This window comes from Emydura macquarii, unplaced genomic scaffold (genome assembly GCF_026122565.2).
Source record: "Emydura macquarii macquarii isolate MOO-44397 ecotype Brisbane River unplaced genomic scaffold, CSIRO-AGI_Emac_v2 contig_3715, whole genome shotgun sequence".
Classification (NCBI taxonomy): Eukaryota; Metazoa; Chordata; order Testudines; family Chelidae; genus Emydura; species Emydura macquarii.
The window spans coordinates 104,460-126,909 of NW_027133852.1; the positions used below are offsets into that span (position 1 = coordinate 104,460).

The 22,450-nt window shown below is 44.8% G+C and overlaps 1 protein-coding gene across 1 annotated transcript; it reads right to left on the reverse strand.

Annotated features, from left to right (window-relative positions):
* Window positions 1–1,572: 1,572 nt before the first annotated feature.
* On the reverse strand, window positions 1,573–19,729 carry LOC137146139 (histo-blood group ABO system transferase 2-like). Its single transcript, XM_067537290.1, has 8 exons — window positions 19,638–19,729; window positions 18,209–18,283; window positions 12,580–12,618; window positions 11,310–11,348; window positions 9,485–9,523; window positions 6,983–7,018; window positions 5,430–5,564; window positions 1,573–2,351 (listed from the first exon to the last, which is right to left on the reverse strand). The coding sequence occupies exons 1-8, from the start codon at window positions 19,727–19,729 to the stop codon at window positions 1,667–1,669; spliced, it is 1,140 nt and encodes a 379-aa protein (XP_067393391.1). The 3' UTR covers window positions 1,573–1,666.
* Window positions 19,730–22,450: the final 2,721 nt, after the last annotated feature.

Below are 22,450 nucleotides of genomic sequence, written 5' to 3' on the forward strand. Positions count from 1 at the left end.
GAGACACGGGGCTTGTCTACTTAGCAAAGTGGCCTATGCGATGTAAATAAATCGACCCAAGCCTGGCTCTAGACACCGCTAGGTTGACGGCAGAATTCTTCCATCTGCTTAGCTACTGCCTCTTGGAGAGGTGAATTTACAACAGAGCCAGAAGAACTCCTTCCTTCACTGTAGTGAGTGTCCATGTGCTGCTAGCCGTACCCTAAGACAGCCCCAGCCAAGACCTAGTGAGAATTAAGGAGTCGCTACCATCTCTCTGCCTCTTTCTCAAATGAATGCACACAGGAAACCGACAAAAGCCAAAAACACCATTTCCTGCAAGGATCCATGAGAACCAAACCCAGGTTTGTGGACGCAGCCAAAGGCTGCATGTCACCAGCAGGGGGCTCTGCATAGCTACAGACAAGGAGCAATGCAGAGATTAGATGCGGCAGGAAGTACCGCCCAAAGGGTCCAGCGTGACAGCCTCCCACCCCCTCTGATTGGCCCATGCTCACTATTTAACCCTGGAGAGCAGGCCAGAAAGATGTCTGGGTCACCACACAAACTTGGGGCCTGCTGCTACTCAAGACCTCACCATCATTTCTGATCTCCAGTCTCCAACTCTGACCCCCACACTCCTTCATTGATCCCGGCAATAGAGACCGCTCACAGATCGCCCCCTCATGGCCATCCTTGACCTGCGCACACCAGCCCAGCCATCACCGGTAGGCCAGACTGCCTCCACCCCAATCCCATACAATATCACGCGTGGGCGAACACTTTTCACCAAGCGATCACTTGTGTCTGACCTCTCCGTCCTCCTCCGTGAAACAAACCTGAGAAACCTTGAGAAAAACAATATGGAATGAAGCAGATGTGGAAAATATAAAAAGTCGTATCAGCTATTTTGAACATCAGGAAAAAGCATTAGTAATATTGGAGGATTGAAGATTTGGCTCAAGAAGAAAGATTTACCATTTTTAACTTTCATGACATTATGCATTTGTTCAAACCAACACAGGATAAAAAATGAATGATTTAGTTGAAAGAAATAATTGGGAAGCAAAAGAACAACAGATTGGCAGGGAAATTATGTGTATTGCTTGTGACACTTATATATTGGATGTATTAAGCAATACTTTAAGGGATATTGAAAATGGAAGGATACCAGATCTTGTTCAAGATAGGCATTTGATTAAACAGTATTGCCCACAGCGCATAAAGTGAACTTCTGCAAATTGGAAACGTGCATAAAATTGTAGGCAAATCCCATTTAGTACTATTAGAAATTTGGGATCGGTGACACCTCATCCTAACCAAGGCCCATGTTATTTACAGAAATCTTGTTCAATGACAGAGTCTCTGTACATTTCCAGTGAAGGAAAGAGAGAGATCCAGCTGTTGATCAGACAATAAAAGGTGGTAATGGATCTATTGCTTTCTGTGTTCTGTATAGTGCTGTAGTAATCTCTGATTGATAATCTTTGATTAAATAATTCCAACTGATCTTGTTATTCGACAACCTTGAGTCACTAACTCAGACATGAAACACACACAGTCTTTGCATTTAATACAACAGACTCCAAAGACACTTAAATTTTATTTAATGAGATTAATTTCAAGGGTACTGCATGGAATTGTCATATCTGTCACAGCATCCGTCCCTCTTTCTCTTTCTCTTCCTTCAGAACCTGATTTCTTTCAGATCCTTGCGCACCGAGGACAATCTCTTAACCCTGACAATTCGAGGTCTGATCAGCTCCTCATCCCAGTAGTACTCCGGGGACAGTAGGCGTGTGGGCTTGTGGTACACAAGGTATTTATTCAGGTGGCTTTCCTCATGCCACTTGGCTTCAATGCCATTGGCTCTGTCTTCCGTGACCCCTTTGAAGCAAGCTGTGGTCAACTTGTAGACCTCAGAGATGCTTCCGCCATAGAAGCTGGCTGCGTAGTAGAAATCCCCTTCCCCACTGGGGATGGCGGCTCGTGACTCCGGCCGCCTCTCATAGGAGTTGCTCTCTCGGGGCTTGGTGTATTGCCAGGAGCTGATGGTCCCTACCAGCGTGTCAATTATCTCCACCCCAATGTGCTCGAACAGCTGGACGTCGATGTCCATGGAGTAAAGATAGTCTACTTCGTAGCGCCAGTGGCTGCGGATGTAGCTGCTGATGATGTCCATGCGGTTCATGGAGATGTCCTGCCACCGTGAGTAGTTTTGGACAGGGATGATGAAGAGACGCTTCTCAGGGTCCAGCTTCATGGACGGGACCTTCTCCGGGTGGTCAGTGAAGAGATAGAAGTTGACCCTGTGCCCGGACAGGAAGAATTTGTTGGCGGAGCCAATAAAGCCTTCTATGAACCGGACGTATCTGAAAGGCAAATGAGTGCAACAATGAACGAAGTGAATTATCGGTGTGGTTTTAGCTGTGAATGTCTTTGTAAACAGGTTATAAAGACTGTCTTTTGTTCACCCCAACCATGGTGTCCTGGGGATCTAATTTCCACAATCTGGGGCTCGTTTTCGCTGATGCTACCATGACAATATCCCTAGAAGAACCTCCATCCTGCCTTTCTTTCTACTGAAACACAGATGACCTCAGTTTCAAAGCTCAGGCCTCTGGACCAAAATGGTCAAAACTTTTCAGCTCCTGGACTCTCAGGGTTGGTTCACAACAGGGTTTCAGCATCAGGTGGGCCTCTGGAACAGGAGGACTGGATTTTGTGTCTCCTTATTCTGGGTGATCACTATAACCAAGTGGCTCCCCAACACCACTGTGTTTTGTCTTTTGTGACCCACCTCCTCTGCTGCCGCCCCCTCCTTGCCCTTCAAAGGAGGCATCGATCCCCTGAAGCACCCCCAACACCCAACACCAGAGCCCTAATTCTGTCCCCAAGGGGAAGCCCAAGGGTCTGGGGGACAGTTTGCAGACTCAACCTGGCTGGGCCCAGCTCCCTGCTCCACCTGTTGAAACATAGCACACGAGGTCGTAGAGCCACTCAGGTTTGGCCTGGACACCCCTCCGTCACGTGTGGGATGGGCTCACTCTCCAACCTTTCCCACCATTGGTACCGCCATCCACATCTGCCTGGGAGAAGTTACATTTGCGTAGAGCCCAGGGATAGGTTAATCGGACCCTGGTGACAACTCATCATGGCCCACAGTTTGAGAAACCTGCTTTAACCACCAGCCTATAGAATCATTATAAGAATGGCCATACAGGGTCAGACCAATGGTTCATCTAGCCCAGTCTCCTGTCTACGATAGTGGCCAGCGTCAGGTTCTCCAGAGGAACTGAACAGAACACGCAGTCATCAAGTGATCCATCTGCTGTCGTCCAGTCCCAGATTCTAGCAATCAGAGGTTAGGGACGCTCAGAGCATGGGGTTGCATCCCCGACCATCCAAGCTTATAGCTATCGATGGGTCTGTCTTCCATGAACTTATCTAGCTCTTTTTCTAACCTTGTTATAATTCTGGCTTTCACAACGTCCCCTGGCCAAGAATTCCACATTCTCATGCTTGCTCTATCTGGCTGAACGACTCTAATTATTTAATCCACAATGGAACAGCGTCAACACGTCTGACTGAGGGAGCTCCACATCTGAATGTCCTGTTACCCCAGCGGTCCAGGCATGCACAAGAGAGGTGGCAGATCTCTGTTCAAATACTTTCTTCTCCTCCACAGGCAGAGGGGGGACTTGAACTGGAGGCCGCCCGCTAGCCCTGATGCAGCTGTGCTCCTGATCCTTGAGTGGGGCACCTCGACTGCCACAATACTAATACTTTGATATGGCCTCTGTTTAATTCCCTGAGGGCAAGATCTTCAAAGTGATTTAGGCACCTAACGCCCATTGAAATCAATCCAAGTTAGATGTCTAAATACCTTTAAAAAAGTGGCCCTTAATGCCTTGTTGAAATCCCCAGCCTTATACAATATTCACTATTTTAAATTTATGTTTCTTGTTGCTTTCATAGTAGGAAACAGAGCTGAACTATTGAAATCTGTATATGGGGTCCCCCCTTTAACACTCTTATCTTAGGACTTTAGTCATTCCAGATATTTTGTTTTGTGGCCCCAAAGCCTGTTGAGATAGGTTTCACACTGGTGCAGTATGATGGGAAGTGGGTTGGACCCAGTTTCTGAATATCAGCGTTTCCGTGCTTTAAGGGCTTTCTGCACGCCCGAGCCTCAGTGTGCGGTGGAGTGGAGCCAGCAGTGTTATAGGAAGGCTTTCAAGGACTTTAGCAAAGTTTTGATACGGTCTCTCACAGTATTCTTATCAGCAAGTTAAGGAAGTATGGGTTGGATGAATGAAAAATAAAATGGATAGAGAACTGGCTAGAGCATAGGGCTCAATGAGTAGTGATCAATGGCTCCATGTCTACCTGGCAGCCGGTCACAATCAGAGTGCCCCAGGGGTCGGTCCTGGGGCCGGTTTTGTTCAACATCTTCATCAATGATCTGGAGGATAGGGTAGATTGCACCCTCAGCAAGTTTGCAGATGACACAAAGCTGGGAGTGTCCCTGGAAGATAGGGATAGGATACAGAAGGACCTAAACAAACTGGAGGATTGGGCCAAAAGAAATCTGATGAGGTTCAACAAGGACAAGTGCAGAGTCCTGCACTTAGGATGGAAGAATCCCATGCACAGCTACATACTGGGGACCGACGAGTTAGGCAGCAGTTCTGCAGAAAAGGACCTGGGGGTAACAGTGGATAAGAAGCTGGCTATGAGTCAGCAGTGTGCCCTGGTTGTCAAGAAGGCTAATAGCATATTGGGCTGCATTAGTAGGAGCATTGTCTGCAGTTCACGAGAAGTGATCATTCCCCTCTATTCGGCATTGGTGAGGCCGCATTTGGAGTATTGTGTCCAGTTTTGGGCCCCCACTACAACAAGGATGTGGAGAAGTTAGAGAGAGTACAGCGGAAGGCAACAAAAATGATGAGGGTGCTGGAGCACAAGACTTATGTGGATAGGCTGAAGGAACTAGGCTTGTTCAGTCTACAGAAGAGAAGAATGAGGAGGAATTTGATAGTAGCCTTGAACTATCTGAAAGGGGGTTCCAGGGAGGATGGAGCTAGGCTGTTCTCAGTGGTGGCAGATGACAGAAAAAGGAGCAATGGTCTTAAGTTACGGGGGGGAGGTCTAGGTTGGACATTAGGAAAAAGTTTTTCACTAGGAGGGTGGTGAAGCACTGGAATGCGTTACCTAGGGAGGTGGTAAATCTCCATCTTTAGAGGTTTTTAAGCTGTGGCTTGACAAAACCCTCGCTGGGATTATTTAGCTGAGGTTAGTCCTGCTCGGAGCAGGGGTTTGGACTAGACACCTCCTGAGGTCCCTTCCAACTCTATAATTCTATGATTCTATAATGGCCGCCACACTCCAATGCACTGCACAGCTAAGGGGAGTATCACAGGGCTTGGCGTGTGGAAGAGAAGTCGTACTTTTTAACAGCAAACGTGGCCACCCCGACGACAAGATTTTTCTGTCTGTACTGGGCGTTCAGGATGTCTCTGCTGAAGGTGCCTTCCCACACGATGGGAGCCAACCAGGGAGACATCAGCAACACATCAGTTCTCCTGCACAGAAAGAGAGAAAAAACACAGGAATGGTCCAATTGGCTCCATTGTAGCCCCTCTTTGTCACTGGCCGGCATTAGACACTTCAGGAGAAGATGCAAATGACCCCCTTGTGGACAATTATGGAGCCACTCATCCATAAGTGACAAGTGGATCTACCTACCCACCAACCCTTCTACACATGCTCCTCTATATCCATAAGTGACAAGTGGATCTACCTACCCACCAACCCTTCTACACATTCTCCTCTATATCTGAGCACACGAACAAACAAAAGAAACCTTCATGACATCCCACACAAACAGATTCACAGTGTCGTTCCAGGATATCTTGTCACTCAGAAGCAATGTCTGATGTTCACTATGGCTGGGATTTAAAAAGGAGCAGAGGGGAAGGAGACATCTGCGTAATACTAAAACCCGGCGCTTTGACTGTATAGCACCCTTGGAAAAGCCAAATGGGAGAACAATCTTTTTATGCCTGGTGAAAAGTGGAAGTGTTAAATGATTTACAAAAGAAGCCAATTCACATTCTAACATATAAAATAACCCCCCAAAAAGTAGTATTTCCCCCTTTAAAAAAACTTCTTTTAAGTGAAAATAGACTTTTTGTCTTTAAAATAGTGTTCTGTACTGAAGAAAAAAAAAGAAACAAAAAATCACTTTAAACAAACTGGCTGTTTTCACAAAATCAAACTGAAATAATTTTGAGCCTTCTCTGTCTATCTAATTTAATATGTTGGCAGGGCTAACCCGCTAGGTTCTTATACTGGTACTCATCTATGAAATTGCTGAGCAATAATCGGATCTACAAATAATTTTCATATATTTTCCTTTTTAAAATTATTTTAAATATTTATTAGGGCTATCAATTAATCACCGTTAACTCAAGTGATTAATTTGTTTTGCATTAACTCGATTAAAAAAATCAATCACAATTCATTGCAGTTTTAGTCGCTCTGTTAAACAATAATAGGACTAAGAAGAAGTAGGACTAACAAGAAGTAGGACTAAGTGGACTTGTGGGCTCTAAAGTTTTACATTGTTTTATTTTTGAGTGCAGTTATGTAACAAAAAAAAATCTACCTTTATAAATTGCACTTTCACAATAAAGAGATTGCACTACCGTACTTGGATGAGGTGAGTTGAAATATGATTTCTTTTGTTTCTTTTTTATGGTGCAAATATTCATAATAAAAAATATATATATATAAAGTGAGCACTGTACACTCACTGTGTTGTAATTGAAATCAATATTCTTGAAAATGAAGAAAACATCCAAAATATTTAAATAAATGGTATTCTGTTATTGTTTAATAGCGCGATTAATCACACGATTAATCACAATTAAATTTTTAATCGCTTGACATCCCTACTCTTTATCCAATTTAAAACAAAATGTCAGAAGGGCTGACTTACTGAGGCTTGTCCACAAATGGCTGAGGATATGACAGTCTGTTGAAAGAAGATATGCATTATTGGGATGTAACAATATATATTTAGTATCTTTAACCTTCCATTATGGCCAATAAGGATGAATTAGAAATGGGCATCTATACTATATTATGGGCACTAGAAAAGTGAGTATGGGAGAGTTCCATTCTACATAGACCAATTCTGGGAGTAATTTCCTTTTAAGGTAATAGCTAAAGAGACATTATAATGTAGGCCCCAGCACTGTGATGTAGGCCTGAACCAGAGCAGGCCCGGACCATGGATACCTCTTTGAAGCTTAAGGGTTAATCCTCACACTAAAAAAACAAAACTAGGCATTATAGATTGGGATGTTCCGGATACATTTATTGTTTGTTCATGCCACCCAGGCTCCACTATGATAATTGACTGCTTGAACATATGAGTGGGAACATCCTGCCTAAACATTTTGTGATTTAACATTTATGACACATTGGGGCCCTGCTTGTAAACACAGAATCATAGAATCATAGAATATTAGAGTTGGAAGGGACCTCAGGAGGTCATCTAGTCCAACCCCCTGCTCAAAGCAGGACTAACCTCAGCTATATCATCCCATGAATGTTTAGGAACATCCTAAAATCTAATTGCGATAATTTACAAGTGAAGGAAAGTGCCCAGTGTGTATCAGGAATGTGGTTGATGTGTAAATCATGCGGCAATGAGAGGGCAAATAAGATTTCTTTTATATTCTTTTTATAAAATTAGTATTAATAAAATTAGTATAGGTATAAGAATTTTATTATGTTAGTAAGTAAGTATAAAATAATGTACCAATGTAATTAAATAAACATGTAATGATTTTTAGTAAATATAAATAAGAAGTGAATGCAGTTTGAGTTTGCTGAGATAAGACGGTGAGGAAGTAATCCTGAGATGATGGTTCTTAGCCTCCAAGGGCAGAAGGAAGAGAAGATGCTTTTGTTTAAAGAACTTTTACAACCCAAATGGCCGAAGATCTAAATAACCCCGGAAGACAGGGGAATTAACACCCAAGGACAGAAACAAGACAAAGTGTGAAACAAAAATTAAAAAATAATGAAAAAAAGTCATACTTGCAATATCAAATGTAATGAATGATTACATCAAACAAGGAGACGATCTGACATGACAAAATCCAGAGACCCAAATGGGGATGGATAAGTATAAAAATGGGGTGAAGAAACCTGGACCTTGGGCTCATTCTGCAAACCCCAAGGAGCATCGTGTTGCAACCGACAGAGCCTGGCTCCACCCTCGTGTCTGAGTCTCCTGGCCCGTGATTCAGCTCAAGCAACACAGAGACTAATAATTATATCCCTCCCTCAGAATTGTGTGTGTGTGAGTGAGGGTGGGTTTTAGGCAATTTCTTTTCGGAATATTTTTTGTGTTCATAATAAATGCCTCATAATGCCTTATCCCCTGCATAAGATCCTGCTGTTTATTTTATAACAATTCCTCTCTATGGGCCAACCAGTGAACCAACCATAAACATGATCAATAGCTATGGAAACAGTAGAAGATCTCAGAGAAGAATCACCTTCCACTTTATCAAGCCCTTATCCAGATTTCTTCCTTCCATATATTTATTGCCTGTATGAGGCCTATGTATTTGACATGGTAAATGGCCCAACATCACCCCTAAGTTTTGAGGAATTGGAAATAGAGTGTTTAAGGGGGAAGTGTGTACATAACAACTCCAGGCAACCCCAGGAATATGAGCTAATACCAGCTTTTGCATAGGATAGGAACATCTGCAGATGCCGTGGCGCTCTTGTGGTCAGACAACGCTTTAATGTAGTGATAATAAATTGAGATCATTAATAATCTAGAACGTAGGAGAAGGGCACCTCAACATTAGTAGGGTGAGAAAATAGAAATAAAGAGGGGAGAAACCCCTACCAAATATGCATTAAGCATAATGGCACCAGCGTAACATTTAATCAAAGTTGCCTTCCAGCCTGGGGGCAGGAGAAGAGAGAGATGTAGCCCATGGGAGATGCCAAGGTGATGACCACTGGAGATGAGGAGGGAGGAGAGGGTGGGGAGGAAGATAATGGCTAACATTTCCGGCTGTTCTGCAAGGGATGGTGTGAGTATATGGATGTTCACATGTACATTCTGTATTATCTCTATCTACCTTTCACGGTTAGAGTGTTTGTGACTTTGCTGAATGTATTAATATACAATTAAAAATACAGAAAGATACCTAAAGTGTGAGTATGGCACCTGTGCACATCGAGATTCCCAACTGAACAATAATTTTAATAATACTGGGCCTGATCTTGGGACCAGAATCTGTCAAACCTCAGAGTGATAACAGGGAATGCCTAAGGAACCAATATAATGAATACACAATTCATAGATCAGGCTATACCTCCATGGACATTCTTTGCTTTGTTTGCCATGGCCACAATCTTAACTATTTATTTTGCTATCTATTAATGAATGCAGAGCACTCATCCTTACCGTGGAAGCATCAAGAAGGTCTCATCCAGGTCAGTTTGTCTAGGAATGAGAAAGAAAACAGAGATGTTTCATTGCTCTCTTGGCATCAAAGAAACACACACAGCTCTCATTGACTTCACTTTCCATGGTGGGGTACTCAGCTCGCTTTAAAATCATGCTGTGATGTTCCCCCCCTGCAATCTGCACTGGTGTGTAGCTGTGTCACTCCAATTTCTCACTCCTGGGCCCCGACTTATCCCACTTTGCTGCGTGAACCACCCATTCCTGGGTCAGCCCACACCCAGCCTCCTGCATGTAATCGGTTCCTGGCCTAGTGAAGGAGAGCTTCTAGCCAGCCACTCATGGGATAGACTCCCAGCAAACACCCCCAGTCCCAGATGCAACCCCGGGAACTGCTGTCCCTCAGGGATCAGTGCTGCACAATGCTCCCTGCAAGCTCATTTACTTTCGTCTGTCAATTTATCAAAGAACTTGATATGCACCAGCTCTGTCACGCTAAGTGAGGGCTCTGCATACACTCAATCCACGTGCACTGCTTTAGATAACACAAACAAATACATTTATTGACTGCAGCAAGATTTGAAGTGAATATCACCAAGCAACCAAAGCTGTGCTGGGCCTGCAGGACAGAGGTCAGGCAACTCAGATTGCACTGGGCCTTCAACAGCAGCTAAATGCTCGATCAAGCAGACAAAATATGTGCTAACTACCGATGCTCAACTAAGGGCCTGTTCAAGGCGAAGAGGCCCATTAACACTGGTGTAGTCATAGGCAAAAACAGATTGATGGGATACAGATTGTTGTAATAAGCCATAAATCCAGTGTCTTTTTGTCCCATGACTTCAGGGGTTTTAATGAGCCACGTCATCTTGAATGGTCCCTTAGAAAATGCTAAACTATCTGCTTGATCTTATATTTAGCTGTGACTCTTGGAGTACCTTCCCCAGCCCTGAAGAAGAGCTTTGTGTAGCTCCAAAACTTGTCTCTCTCTCCACAAGAAGTTGGTCTGATAAAAGATGTTCTTCACCCACCTTGTCTCCCTAATATCCTGGGACCCACACGGCTACACCTACACTGCCTACTTAAAATGATAACACACATCAGTGGACACAGGAATTGAACCACACAACTACTCAGCATCAGGAATGCAGCACAGTCACTTACTGAGACACATCTTCTGGGTAGGTGACAAATGCTTAGTCACTGGATGAAAAGTATGGGAGGTGCCTCCTGGGAGTGGGAAGGGAGGGAACAAATTAACAAAAAAAATCCACCGTGAAGTATTGGGTGTGTATCAAAAAGGAACTGCCTCGGTATTGTAGAGTCACATCCTGATGTGCTGAGAATTGGCGTAGATAAGCAGACTTCAACAGAGCTGATTTTATCAACACCCACTGTGGATCTGGCCCCATTGGAGCTCTGGCTTCTTTAGACCAATGTTGATAAACGGTACAGTCAATTGCTCGACCACACTTTGGTTCATTATGAAATGTATTGAAAAGGCCAAATAACCAGCATCACTCAGGTTTATTGCTGTAAGCCAATAATAATATAGTACAGGACAAAGATTCAGTATGATGCCAATCTCCAGGAAGCCATCTCATGCAACGTTAAAACGGGAGTCCTGTAGCACTTCAAAGACTAACAAATTTAATTTCTGCAGGCATAAGCTTTCGTGGGCTGTAACCCACTTTGTCAGATGCAACGTTGTTACAGTCACATTACGTGGGCTCGCAAAGTAACACCCCTGAAAACTTCTTTTTATACCTATTCTCAGCAGTTTACTTTCGCTATCTGTTAATGAATGCAGAGCACTCATCCTTACCGTGGAAGCACCGAGAACGTTTTATACAGGTCAACTTGTCTAGAAGTGAGAAAGAAAACAGAGATGTCTCATTGCTTTCTTGGGCATCAAAGAAACAATGGACCAGATCTTCAGCTGGTGTGAATCAGAGCCACCCGATTGACATCCGGGTGATTTACACTGGCTGCGGATCTGGCCCCAGAAGACCAAACTTTTCAAAACTACATTCTGATAATATAAAGTATTTATTTTGTTGGGACCTTAATTTTAGGATGCCCAGCTGGAGTCATTTAGGCCAAAATTTTCAAAGCCACCTGTAAATGAGGACATTCCTACAGCCCAGCCAAAAGAGCGGCACCCGGCAAATATCCCATTCTTTTCAACAGGAATTGTGTGGGTCCAACTCCCTTGGTTGGCTTTCAAAACTGCAGCTTGTAAACTGAGTGGGAGTAAAGGCTCACGTTCCGTACTGCGACAGACAGACCGAGCTCCTATTTGTGCCCAGATCGGGTACCCAGATCCCTGAGGCAGCTTAGACCTGGTCTACACTTCAAAATTAGATCGATTGCTCAGGTTTGTGAAAAATTTCACATTCTCTGAGACATAGCTAAATTGATCTAACACCGGGTGTAGACACGGCTTAACTGATGGAAGAATTCCTCTGTCAACCTAGCTAGCACATCTCGGAAAGGTGGATTAACTCCAACAACACACAAACCCCTTCTGTCAATTTAAGAAATGTCTACACTCTTGTGTTACAAGGCACAGCTATAGCTTGACATTGTAGTCGCTGTAGGAAAGACATACCCTCATCAGTGGCTAAGAAAGTTATCTTCCTAAAGAGATTAGCACAAACTAGTCAGATTAGTCTGCCCAGGAAGCCAGATTCCTAGGATAGAATGTGGGCTGGGCCCACAACATAACAGGGACGGGCAGTTTAATGTTGAAATGTGCTTCGTCAAACCAAAATGAAGCGTTTCCATTTCCAGAAGGCCAAAATGTTTTGTTCCAACTGAAAAAGTCCAGATGTAATTTTCTCACTTTTCCAAATTGATTTTTTTTTAATTCATGTTCCGCAGAAAGTTTCAGATATTAACGGACACATATAAATGTTGGAATCTGGGAATTCCACATGGACAGGAACTCCAAATTTAATTCAGCTCTAGTTACTACTTAACATGCATGACCGTAGTAGAATTGGGCCCCAAATCAAGTCATGACACCACAGTGGTGAAGATAAATAAGGAGCAGAGCTATGGGTGAACTGGATTGAGGTAAAAGATGTCCTTACCCCACGGGCTGGCATGCGGTCCGGCTGATATGTGGTATGCTAGGAAAAAAGAAGAGCATCACAGGTTAATATAAATGGACTGATCCTTTCAGGATGAGTCAGGGAGGGTCCCATTTACAGCACTGAAAATCCAGACTGACTCTGTATAGCCCCTCACAGCAACACACACCCTCACTCACCACCTGCGCAACTCCCAGCACGACACAACCCACACACACCAACTCAAGGAGAATATCACAGGGTTCGATCATCACCGGGAGACTGCTTCATGTCTTTATGAATTGCACTCAGGAAACAGCACAGGCTGTCAGCTCATAGCTATGAATTATTAGGTTGCAAGAATAGGGCCAAATCTTCAACTGGAACAAATTGGCATACCTCAATTCATTTCAGTGGTGCTATGCTGATTTACACCCCTTCGCGACTTGGCCCCATTGATTTCAATGGACGTACGTTTACACCAGCTGGGGATCTGGTCCCTTGTGTATAACGGGTATGATTTTCGGGGTCAACTCATTGACTTTCTGTTTCATGGACTCTAGACATTGTGTTAAATCTTTTGATACATAAAACAATGGAGAGATAAGGTGGGCAAGGTAATATTTTTTATTGGACCAAATTTTGGTTGGAGAGAAAGACAAGCTTTTGAACTACACAGAGTAATACCTGTGTAAGCATAGGATAAAACAGGGGGTTAGTGGGATACAGATTGTTGCAATAAGCCATGCATCCAACGTCTTTTTGTCCCATGACTACGAGTTCACCTTGAATGGTCCCTTAGAATATGCGCTAACTACTGATGCTGAACTATTGGTTTGATCTTGCATTTAGCTGTGGCACTGGGGGTACCTTTCCCAGAGGTGAAGATGAGCTCTGTGTAGCTTGAAAACTTGTCTCTCTCTCCGCCAGAAGTTGGTCCAATAAAAGATATCTCCTCACCCACCTTCCTTTGCTAATATCCTAGACCCACATGGCTACAACAACATGGCGCACCTAAAATGCTAACACCCATCAATGGACAGTTGGGAGGTATTGGGGGGTTGTCAACGAGGAGCTGCCTCAATATTGTAGAGCCACATCCTTAGATGCTGAGAACTGGCAGAGATCAGACTTCAACGGAGCTGCTTTTATCAATACCCGCGGTGGATCTGGCCCCATTGGAGCGCTTGTTCCTTTGCTCCAGAACTGATAAACTGTACAGTCGATTGCTGTACAATTCAGTACACCTTGGTTCTTTAAGGAATATACCGAAGAGGCCAAATAACCAATATCACTCAGGTTTACTGCTATAAGCCAATCACCATATATCATAGGACTGGAAGGGACCTCGAGGGGTTTTCTAGTCCAGTCCCACACACACAAGACAGGACTAAGTATTATCTAGAACAGTGGTTCTCAACCAGGGGTATGTGTACTCCTGGGCCTCCACACAGGTCTTCCAGGGGCTACTTCAACTCATCCAGATATTTGTCTGGTTTTTCAACAGGCTACATAAAAAGTACTAGTGAAGTCAGTACAAATAACAATTTCATATAGCCAGTGATTTGTTTATACTGCTCTATATGCTGTACATCGACATGTAAGTACGCTATTTATATTCCAAGCAATTTATTTTATAATAACACAGTAAAAACTAGAAAGTCAGCAAGTTCTCAGTAACGGCACGCTGTGACACTGTTGTATTTTTATGTCTGATTTTGTAAGCAAGTCGTTTTTAAGGGAGGTGAAACTTGGGGGTCCGCAAGCCAAATCAAACTCCTGAAAGGGATCCAGTTGTCTGGAAAGGGTGGGAGCCACTGATCTAGACCATCCCTCACAGGTGTTTGTCTAACTTGCTCTTAAAAACCTCCAATCGGATGGATCGCTTGATGATGACCTGTTCTGTTCATTCCCTCTTTTTGTAATGGGTTAAAATAATTGCATTATGTGTGTGCCCCAAGTCTATGTTGAGAGAGGAACAAGTAACCAATTTATATGTGATAAATGAAAAAATCTACTGAAGGTTGTTAATTGTGCTTCAAGGTTTTGTAATCAATTATTTTTGTAGTTGTTTCTAATTATTTTTGTAGTAGATAAGGAAAAGTTGTTAGCCTTAAAAATAGATAAGGTGGTAGAAGTTGTAAACCACATGGGGGAGAGAACTCAAAAGCAGCAAAAAACCCTGACCAAAAAGTAACCAATTACACTTAGAACAAGGGGAACTTGCGAACCCAGCAGTTCTGGGCCCATATTTGGAAATTTGCAGTTGCTGCAACTTTTATTTGTTAAGTTACACGTGGTCAAGAATAAACTTCTGGCCAGGAATCTCCCCAAGGAGGGACCGACAAAGTGACGTAGAAAATGCCCATAATTGGTTTGGAGGACGTATAGGCTGGAGTAGAGATAAAAGGGTTGTCAGACAAAGCACAAATTATAGAGCCTTGTCGTGAGGACCACCGAGCCTCTCCAAGGGGTACGCCTGAATCGTGCCTGAAAGAGGGTCTGATCAGCCGTCTGGCCTCTCTTCAGCTCTGTCGCCTTTACATTACCTTAGAATAGTCAGGTAACTGAGCTGATAACCCGTTGGGACTTGTCCTGCAGATGATAACCTGGGTGTGAATACGACAGAGGTTCCACCTGGATGAAAAATAGAATTCTAAATAGAAAGACCAGGTCATAAAATATTTGTTGTTTTGCTGCAGCTGAGTTCATCTCTATATGTGGTGAGTGTGAATGTGAATGTAAAACTAGCAATAATTCTACTTGCATTCCAGGAGTGATTGTGATTGTAACTGTTGGAATAACTGCTTTTTGTACGTGCTTTATAATTGTTAGTTGTTTGGGTTTTTTTTAGTTTTATATGTGTTTTGAGAGTTTGTAATAGAATAAGGGAACAAGATTTGTGGTGAAATAAATTGCTTAAGTTACTACTTGCTGTATTAGTAAGTTTTGTGTTTAGGATCTAATCATTGTTGTTTGTAATTATATAAAAAATGGATCAGTAAAAGAAAGATGCAATTTAAGTAGTTGTAGCAAGTTGATAAATAAAGGCTATTAAATGGTTAAGAATCTGAGTAAGCCTGTCAAATTTTTCTAGGAAGTTTGCCAAGTTTTCTAAGTTAACATTTTTAAGCCTTCCACTCTGTCTTAAAAGGGACTATATACAAATCGCCTTAGTGCCTTAAAGCACCCTTCAAACCACAAACGTAATTTAGGAGGCCATTTGTCCCTGGTAATTTTGATAACCTTATCAAAACACGGCACTTCAGCACGTCACCTCTGAAGCACATGGCATTGGTCACTGTCAGGAGACAGGATACTGGGCTAGATGATCCATTGGTCTGACCCAGTATGGCCATTCTTATGTTCTTAATTCTGGATTCTCCCTTAGCTGGACCCTACCTTCCAATCCTCTTCCTAACTTTAAGCTCTTGTTCTGACTTCTATTGTCATCTCTGGAGTTACTCTGTGTATACTCAGATTTAACGGACAGCAATCTGCACATGCACCGATTTCTTGAGTAGAACTGATCATAAAATGGAAAAAAAAAACAAATTCTGTGGGGCCAGGGAAGGAAATTCTTTAACCATTTTAATTTTGCAGGGTTTTTAAAAAAAAATGATTTGCTGTTGTTTATGGGATGATTTTATTGGAAATATTTGGTTTTCCAAAGTTTTTTTAAATTTCAAAATTTTCAAGATTTGTTTGGTTTTCGTTTTTCTTCCTCCACCCTTCAATTCATTTATCCTTTTCTCCCCGCTCTCCCTTTTTGTGTCTGGATATGTGGGGGAATAAGGACAAAATGATGGAAAAATGAAATACCCCCTCCAAAAAACCTCCAAAACAACCCCAAAAGCCCCAAATAAACACAGGCCCCCCCAACCCAAGAACAAACCACCTCACCCAAAAAAGTCAAACCTTTTTCCATTTTCCTAATTTGACTTGAAAAGGAAATATTTATTTTAATGAATAACTGGCAGGGTGGTTAATCACTGGAATAAATTGCCCGGGGAGGTTGTGGAATCTCCGTCATTGGAGATTTTTAAGAGCAGGTTAGACAAACACCTGGCTGAGATGCTCAGGGCCAAAGCATAATTTTTTCTGGCCCAGTACAAACATGTAACCTGGGCCCCCTCTCACACACATATACCACAATCCCTCATCCCAGACATACAATCTCATGAGCCTCAAAAAAAGTTTGAATTCTGAAATTACTGTTACATAGTCTACATTTCTGAAAAATGCCACCCCTACCTCCCCCTTTGCTATTTCTGTTGAACCTAACACCCAGCCTGAGAATCCTACAAGTTTGCTGACTATTTTGTATCTTTTTGGTCATTATAAAGCTATTGTACCCTGTCGATGTCTTGATTTTTTTTATTCTAATGGACCAATGTGACTGCAAACATTTTATAATTAGGCCCATTCACTTTAAAGCTTTATTTTTTCATTGCAAAATCATGAATTAGCCCCACCCAAAGTCAATTGCTCTTGCAAGTTCGCACTCAATTGACAAGATAGCTTGGCAGCTTAACCGTTCTTGTCCCACTGTAGAACGCCTGCAGTTTGTGATGAGTGCTAGCCTGCTGAAACGTCTTTCAGCTTCTGCCACAGTCACTGGCAGTGTGCAAAAAATCCATAAATCCGTGAAAAACTGGAGGATAGATTGGTGTCCTTTAGCGTCTTTTAGTTCCTTTTCTCTTACCTCCTTACGTTTCTGGCTTCCTGATTTGTATTTATAGCCACCACCAGACATGGTCATATGGGGCGTGGGAGTGCCTGTGAGTGAATTAGACACTTACTCACATATAGTTGGGCCTGCAAATCCTACCAGAAGAAGCAGGAGCACTGGCTCCCGCTGTCTTATGGTGCTTTGCTTTGCCCCGCCCACCAGCTGTCCCGCCCTCCTGCCTGTACACAAGGAACTCTGGGACTGGTAGTTTTTGATCTTGATATGATAGACCATGTCACAGAGAGGAGCACAAACCTCTCTGTATCTCAGTCTCAAACTACAAGTCCTAGTTAACTGCACAAGCACACACTCTCTAGTCTAGAGAAGGGCCAGCTGACCCCACAACTCACTGTTCACAACGTTGCTTGAGGCTGCGCTAACACTTCTTCTGACTGGCGCATGCAAATCTCACAAGATCCACACAATAGATACAGAGATACAGGGAAATATGTTTCTATAAATATCCTCAGGCATGATCTACAATTTAGCCTCAATTTTTTCCTCATGGTAACGGGGGTTGCACCCTGGGCCAGGCCCCCCAGAGCCTCCGGGCCCCGGTAAAGTGTACCCTTCCCCTCACCCCGCATGTGGGGGCCCTGGGGATGGTCTAGATAATACTTAGTCCTGCCACAAATTCAGGGGACTGGATTAGATGACCTCTTGAGGTCCCTTCCAGTCCTACAAGTCTATGAATATTTTCTGTGGAATTTTTCAATTTTGAATAAATAAACGGTTTTGAATGAAAAGATTTTGGAATGCAAAAAATCATTTGAAAAGGGTTTCATCCAGCTCTAATGAATCTAGTCTCTCCCTGTGCCTACTCAAGCACCGAGAGAAATGAAAGTCTAGTTTACGGACTGGTGCAAATCGATTTCGGCTGCCTGAAGATCAGGCCCGAGTATTTACGGAAACACTTACCCAAAATACCCGATGATCCCGGCCGTCAGTATCACACCCAGAACATGTGCTTTTTTGATTTCCATCACCTTGGGACTGAAATGAGAAATATGGAGACAAGAAGGACAGTAAGCACAGAAAAGAACAGATTTATTAATTATAACATTCTCCACGGCCGTAGCCAGGCCAGATTCCCTGGCAGAATTTAAGCCTCAGCATTTAAAGCGTGTAAAACAGAAGCCGATGCTGTTTCTTCCTTTCCCAGGGTTGTTTTAGGCAGTGGAACTGCAGCAGCTAACTAGCTTCACCACAGTCTCGGGGAACTGTCTTCCCGCTGCATAACTTCTCCGCAATAAAACGCCTTTTGACACCGGACAGGCAGCAGACTGAGCTCTGTCTGCAAACCGACAGAGAATGAGTCTTTCCATCGGGGGGGAAATAAAATAACCTGAAAAGGGCTCAGTTAAAAATCTACCCTGGGCCAGCACTGCCATGCAGCAGCTCCCAGTTTCTGCCACTCCTTTCTCCTCCAGGTCAGCAACCCCTGCCTGCACCTGTAGGGTAACTCCCCCTGCGTGCAATAAAAAAACTGGATGTTCGGGACAATCTGGAGGCCAGAAAACTGGACACTGAAACTACAGCTGGCAGTGCGCATTGAGCACCCCTGGGACAGCTCTGTCAGACATAGGAGGATCCTGGGCAAACCTGGATGGGTGGCCACCCAAAGCCTCTCTGGCCAGGCACCTGCTGCCCCTTTGCTCTCCACCTGAGCACAAAGTGAAACTGCAACTGCAAACAAGGCCAGAAATTCCTTGCAATCCCAACCCCTCTGCCCCCTGACTCCAGGCCTGTCCTAATCAGCTGCCTTGTGCTGAAGCGGGAAGGGGTGGGGCAGAATTTGTGCAGGAGCCAAACTTTCCCAGGGAAGGGTGATAGGGACGGAGGGGGACAGACAGGCAGCAGCGGGGACCGGCTGCACACACCGAGGTTCAGGAGGGCAGGGGTGACGGTGGCGGCCGGGGAAGGGGACATGCTGGGAGAGGGTGGAGCAGAGGGTGTGAAAGCTGCTGGAAGTGGGGTGAGCCCTCTGCGGTGGCTGCCGGCAGAGGGTAACACAACACACATGTGGCCCACGCATAATTGCTTCGGGCCCAGTACAAACTTGTAACACGGGCCCCCCTTCCACACACATCCCACAATCCCTCATCTCATACGTACAATCTCAGGAGTCATGAACATTTTTTTCCTTGTGGTAAAGGGGGTTGTAACCTGGGCCGGGCCTCCCAGGGCCTCCAGGGGCCCGGGTAACATGTACCCTTCCCCCCCCCCCATGTGGGTGCCTTGCACACATCCCAAGGCATCCTCAATTCCCTCCAGCAGGGAATTTTTCACGTTTCAAAGAATCCCCCCTCATTTTTCACACGTATAACAGGCCTGCATGGAGCCTTACAGCTTTTTCACAAATGTGTCTTCTCTTCTGGTCTGATTGCCTGAATTCAGCTTCCTTTCTTTGTGCTCCACCGGAACTGCCAGGTCCTGCATTTCGATTATTTATCTGTCTTTCATTTCGCTGTTATTTTGAGCACTCTTTTTGTTCTGACCTCAGCACGGTGCAGATTGCTCTCCTAGGACTATTTAATGTTATGTTTGTAATAGCAAGCAACCCTTTCATATCTAGGCTGACATGCAGGCAGTTCTGTTCTGTTTGCATTGCTACAAATGGGCCAGTGGCAGGGAAATCATGGGGGTGTATGTGTGAGAGATTATAGGAGGCAAGCAAATAATTATTTCACGACAGCAGGCGTGGAGACTCAAAAAATGAAAGCTTTCTAGCCATTACAACGCAAATCGTCCACGCCACACGGCAAGGCATGCAAAGCAAACATTCTTTAGTTTTCAAGCAGCCTTTTCCTTACGTCGCCTAGCCGCAAACTTGGATTATCATCAATGGAAATGTTTTCCAGCCCCCTCGCGAGGCTGTGGACGAAAGGGCTTCTCCCAGGGGGTGGGTTGCGCCACTCACCGCTTGTCTGGCACCTCCCACTGCTCACGCTGGGGATTCGCGCTCAAAGTCGACGTCCCCTTCCCGGGCTGGCCGGCTGTCACCAGGTCTCCAGCTCCTCTCTCGTCCTCTTCTGGCCTCAGCCCTCTGGCCGGGTCATTCAGCGTTTCCCCCCTTCACACCTTCAATTTTCTCTCAATCCCACAGTGATCCAGTCAGGCTTCCTGTCCGCGGCCCAGGCGGTCTATGCTGCACCCACGGTGGCTGGCAGGGGGAACCCGGGCCTGCCTCTAATCCGGCTTCCAGTCCAGGCACCCTCAACGCAGCGGTCCTGGGCGTTCCTCTCCCTGCTCCTTCTCCTGGGTGGTTCCTGTTCTGCGTGTACCTGCTCTGAATCCTCTTCACAGGGAGGGACAGCTGCCTGCAAGTGTCTGCAGTCTTCAAACACTCCCGATTCTTCCCAGGGAGTGGCTGTACTTTGTTAGACTGTTGATAGCTCCCTGGCTTCATAGCCTTTTCTGGTCCTGTCCGGCTGAGTCTGTTCACAGTCAGCTTGCTGGCTGTCCTCCAGGTGTCCGCCTGGCCATCTTAACCCCTTGTGGGCCTGTGTGGGGAAGACACCCCCTCAATATTGTGAAACATGGGGAAGGCGACTGGTATCACTGTCCCGTGCCCTTTCCTGACCCTTTCTTTTCTCTGTATGGGCAGTGTATTTTCATACAGCCCTTCTCCCCACACAGAAAGTAGGTCCTCCTCTGACCCCACTGCTGATTGGGTGGGGTTCTCTGGGCCCTGGCCTCAATCCTTGGCTCTTGGTAAAGTTGTTTTCTTCCATCGACTCCTTTTTAGGTGCTACGGGCTCCCACCGCCGTAATACTGTCAACCCCGGAGCGCCTTTCCCATTCCGCCTTCTCCTACTTCCCGCCTATAGGACCCTGTACAAACGCTGCTGCTGGCACCTCCATCTTCACGCCCCCTGGGGGCCCCTTCTCAAACACACATCCTGCACAGTCTATCTCCGATCCCTTGTATCAGGGTGACCATCAGGAACAGGCTTTCTCACAGTCCCAGGCGACTGTCTCATGCAACTCTTCACTCGGTATGCCGCCCTCCACACTATCCCCTTCCCTCAGGGATGACGGAGTGTAGGATGTGTGATCTGTAGCATGTGTATTTTAGGTGTTGGGACACCTGAAAAGATGCCGGATCGTCCAGCTGGGAGGAAGAACAGCCAGGTGAACACTGAGCCAGCCCCTTTGGTCAGCCGTCCAATCAGGCAAACAACTGAGTTAACAAACTCCTCTTCGTGCGAGACAAAAAAGTGTTCCGACAGTGTATTTAAGGCGAGCACCTGGACGTGGGTGTGCGTTTGCATTTATCCTTATGCCGTGCCCTGTTTCAATGAACTGTCAGAAAATGGGGCAGACCCTCCAAGCTGCAGGTGTACTCTATAATTAGATTTCACCAAGCCAGTAACTAATGTAAACTCCTGGATCACTGTACCAGTCTTACCAAAGAGTCACAGACAGTCCCCTTAGACTCCCCAGTCTACCCAGCCACCCAGACAACCTGGACTTTGTGATAAAAGGTCACTGAAATAAAAAAAACCCACACCACATCAGGCTGCTCACAGTCCCAAGATACCAGGCCTTACCCCAGATCGATTGGTGCTCTGGATCTTACACCAAAAGCAACGCTGGCGGCCAATTCTACAGTAAACCAACGAAAGGTTTATTAGCTAAGAAAGGGCAATGAGCATTATTCAGAGGTTAAAGCAGGCAAAATATATGCACAGGTGAGTCACGGTTTGTAATTCCAACTGGTGGCAGTGATGTAATAAATCGCCAGTTTCCCCAAAGTCTTTTCAGGGTACCCAGGTTGTCCCTGGGGATCAGAAAACAAGCCGGGTTTTCCTTTGATGACCAAGAGTGAGGAATGCAATTATAACAGGATCTAGATACGTGAAAACAATGCAGGTAACATCCTGGTCCCACTAGTTTTCATGACGTTAAAAACGCCAGATACATGTAACAATCCCTTTGATCTATAATAATACACAAGTGAATTGGCCTGGGGCTCTGACATCAGTTGGCACCTTGGTCTCTCAGTGTCACACCAGCGATGGACGATGAGTATACGCCTGTGGGGTCTGGGTGGGATAAAGTAAGGGTCATAACCTAATTTGTCTGAGAGGAAGTATGTCACGTAACCCTGGGTTTTGCTCTCCTGATCTGGTTAGCTTTAGAGAAGTTTGGGTAGCT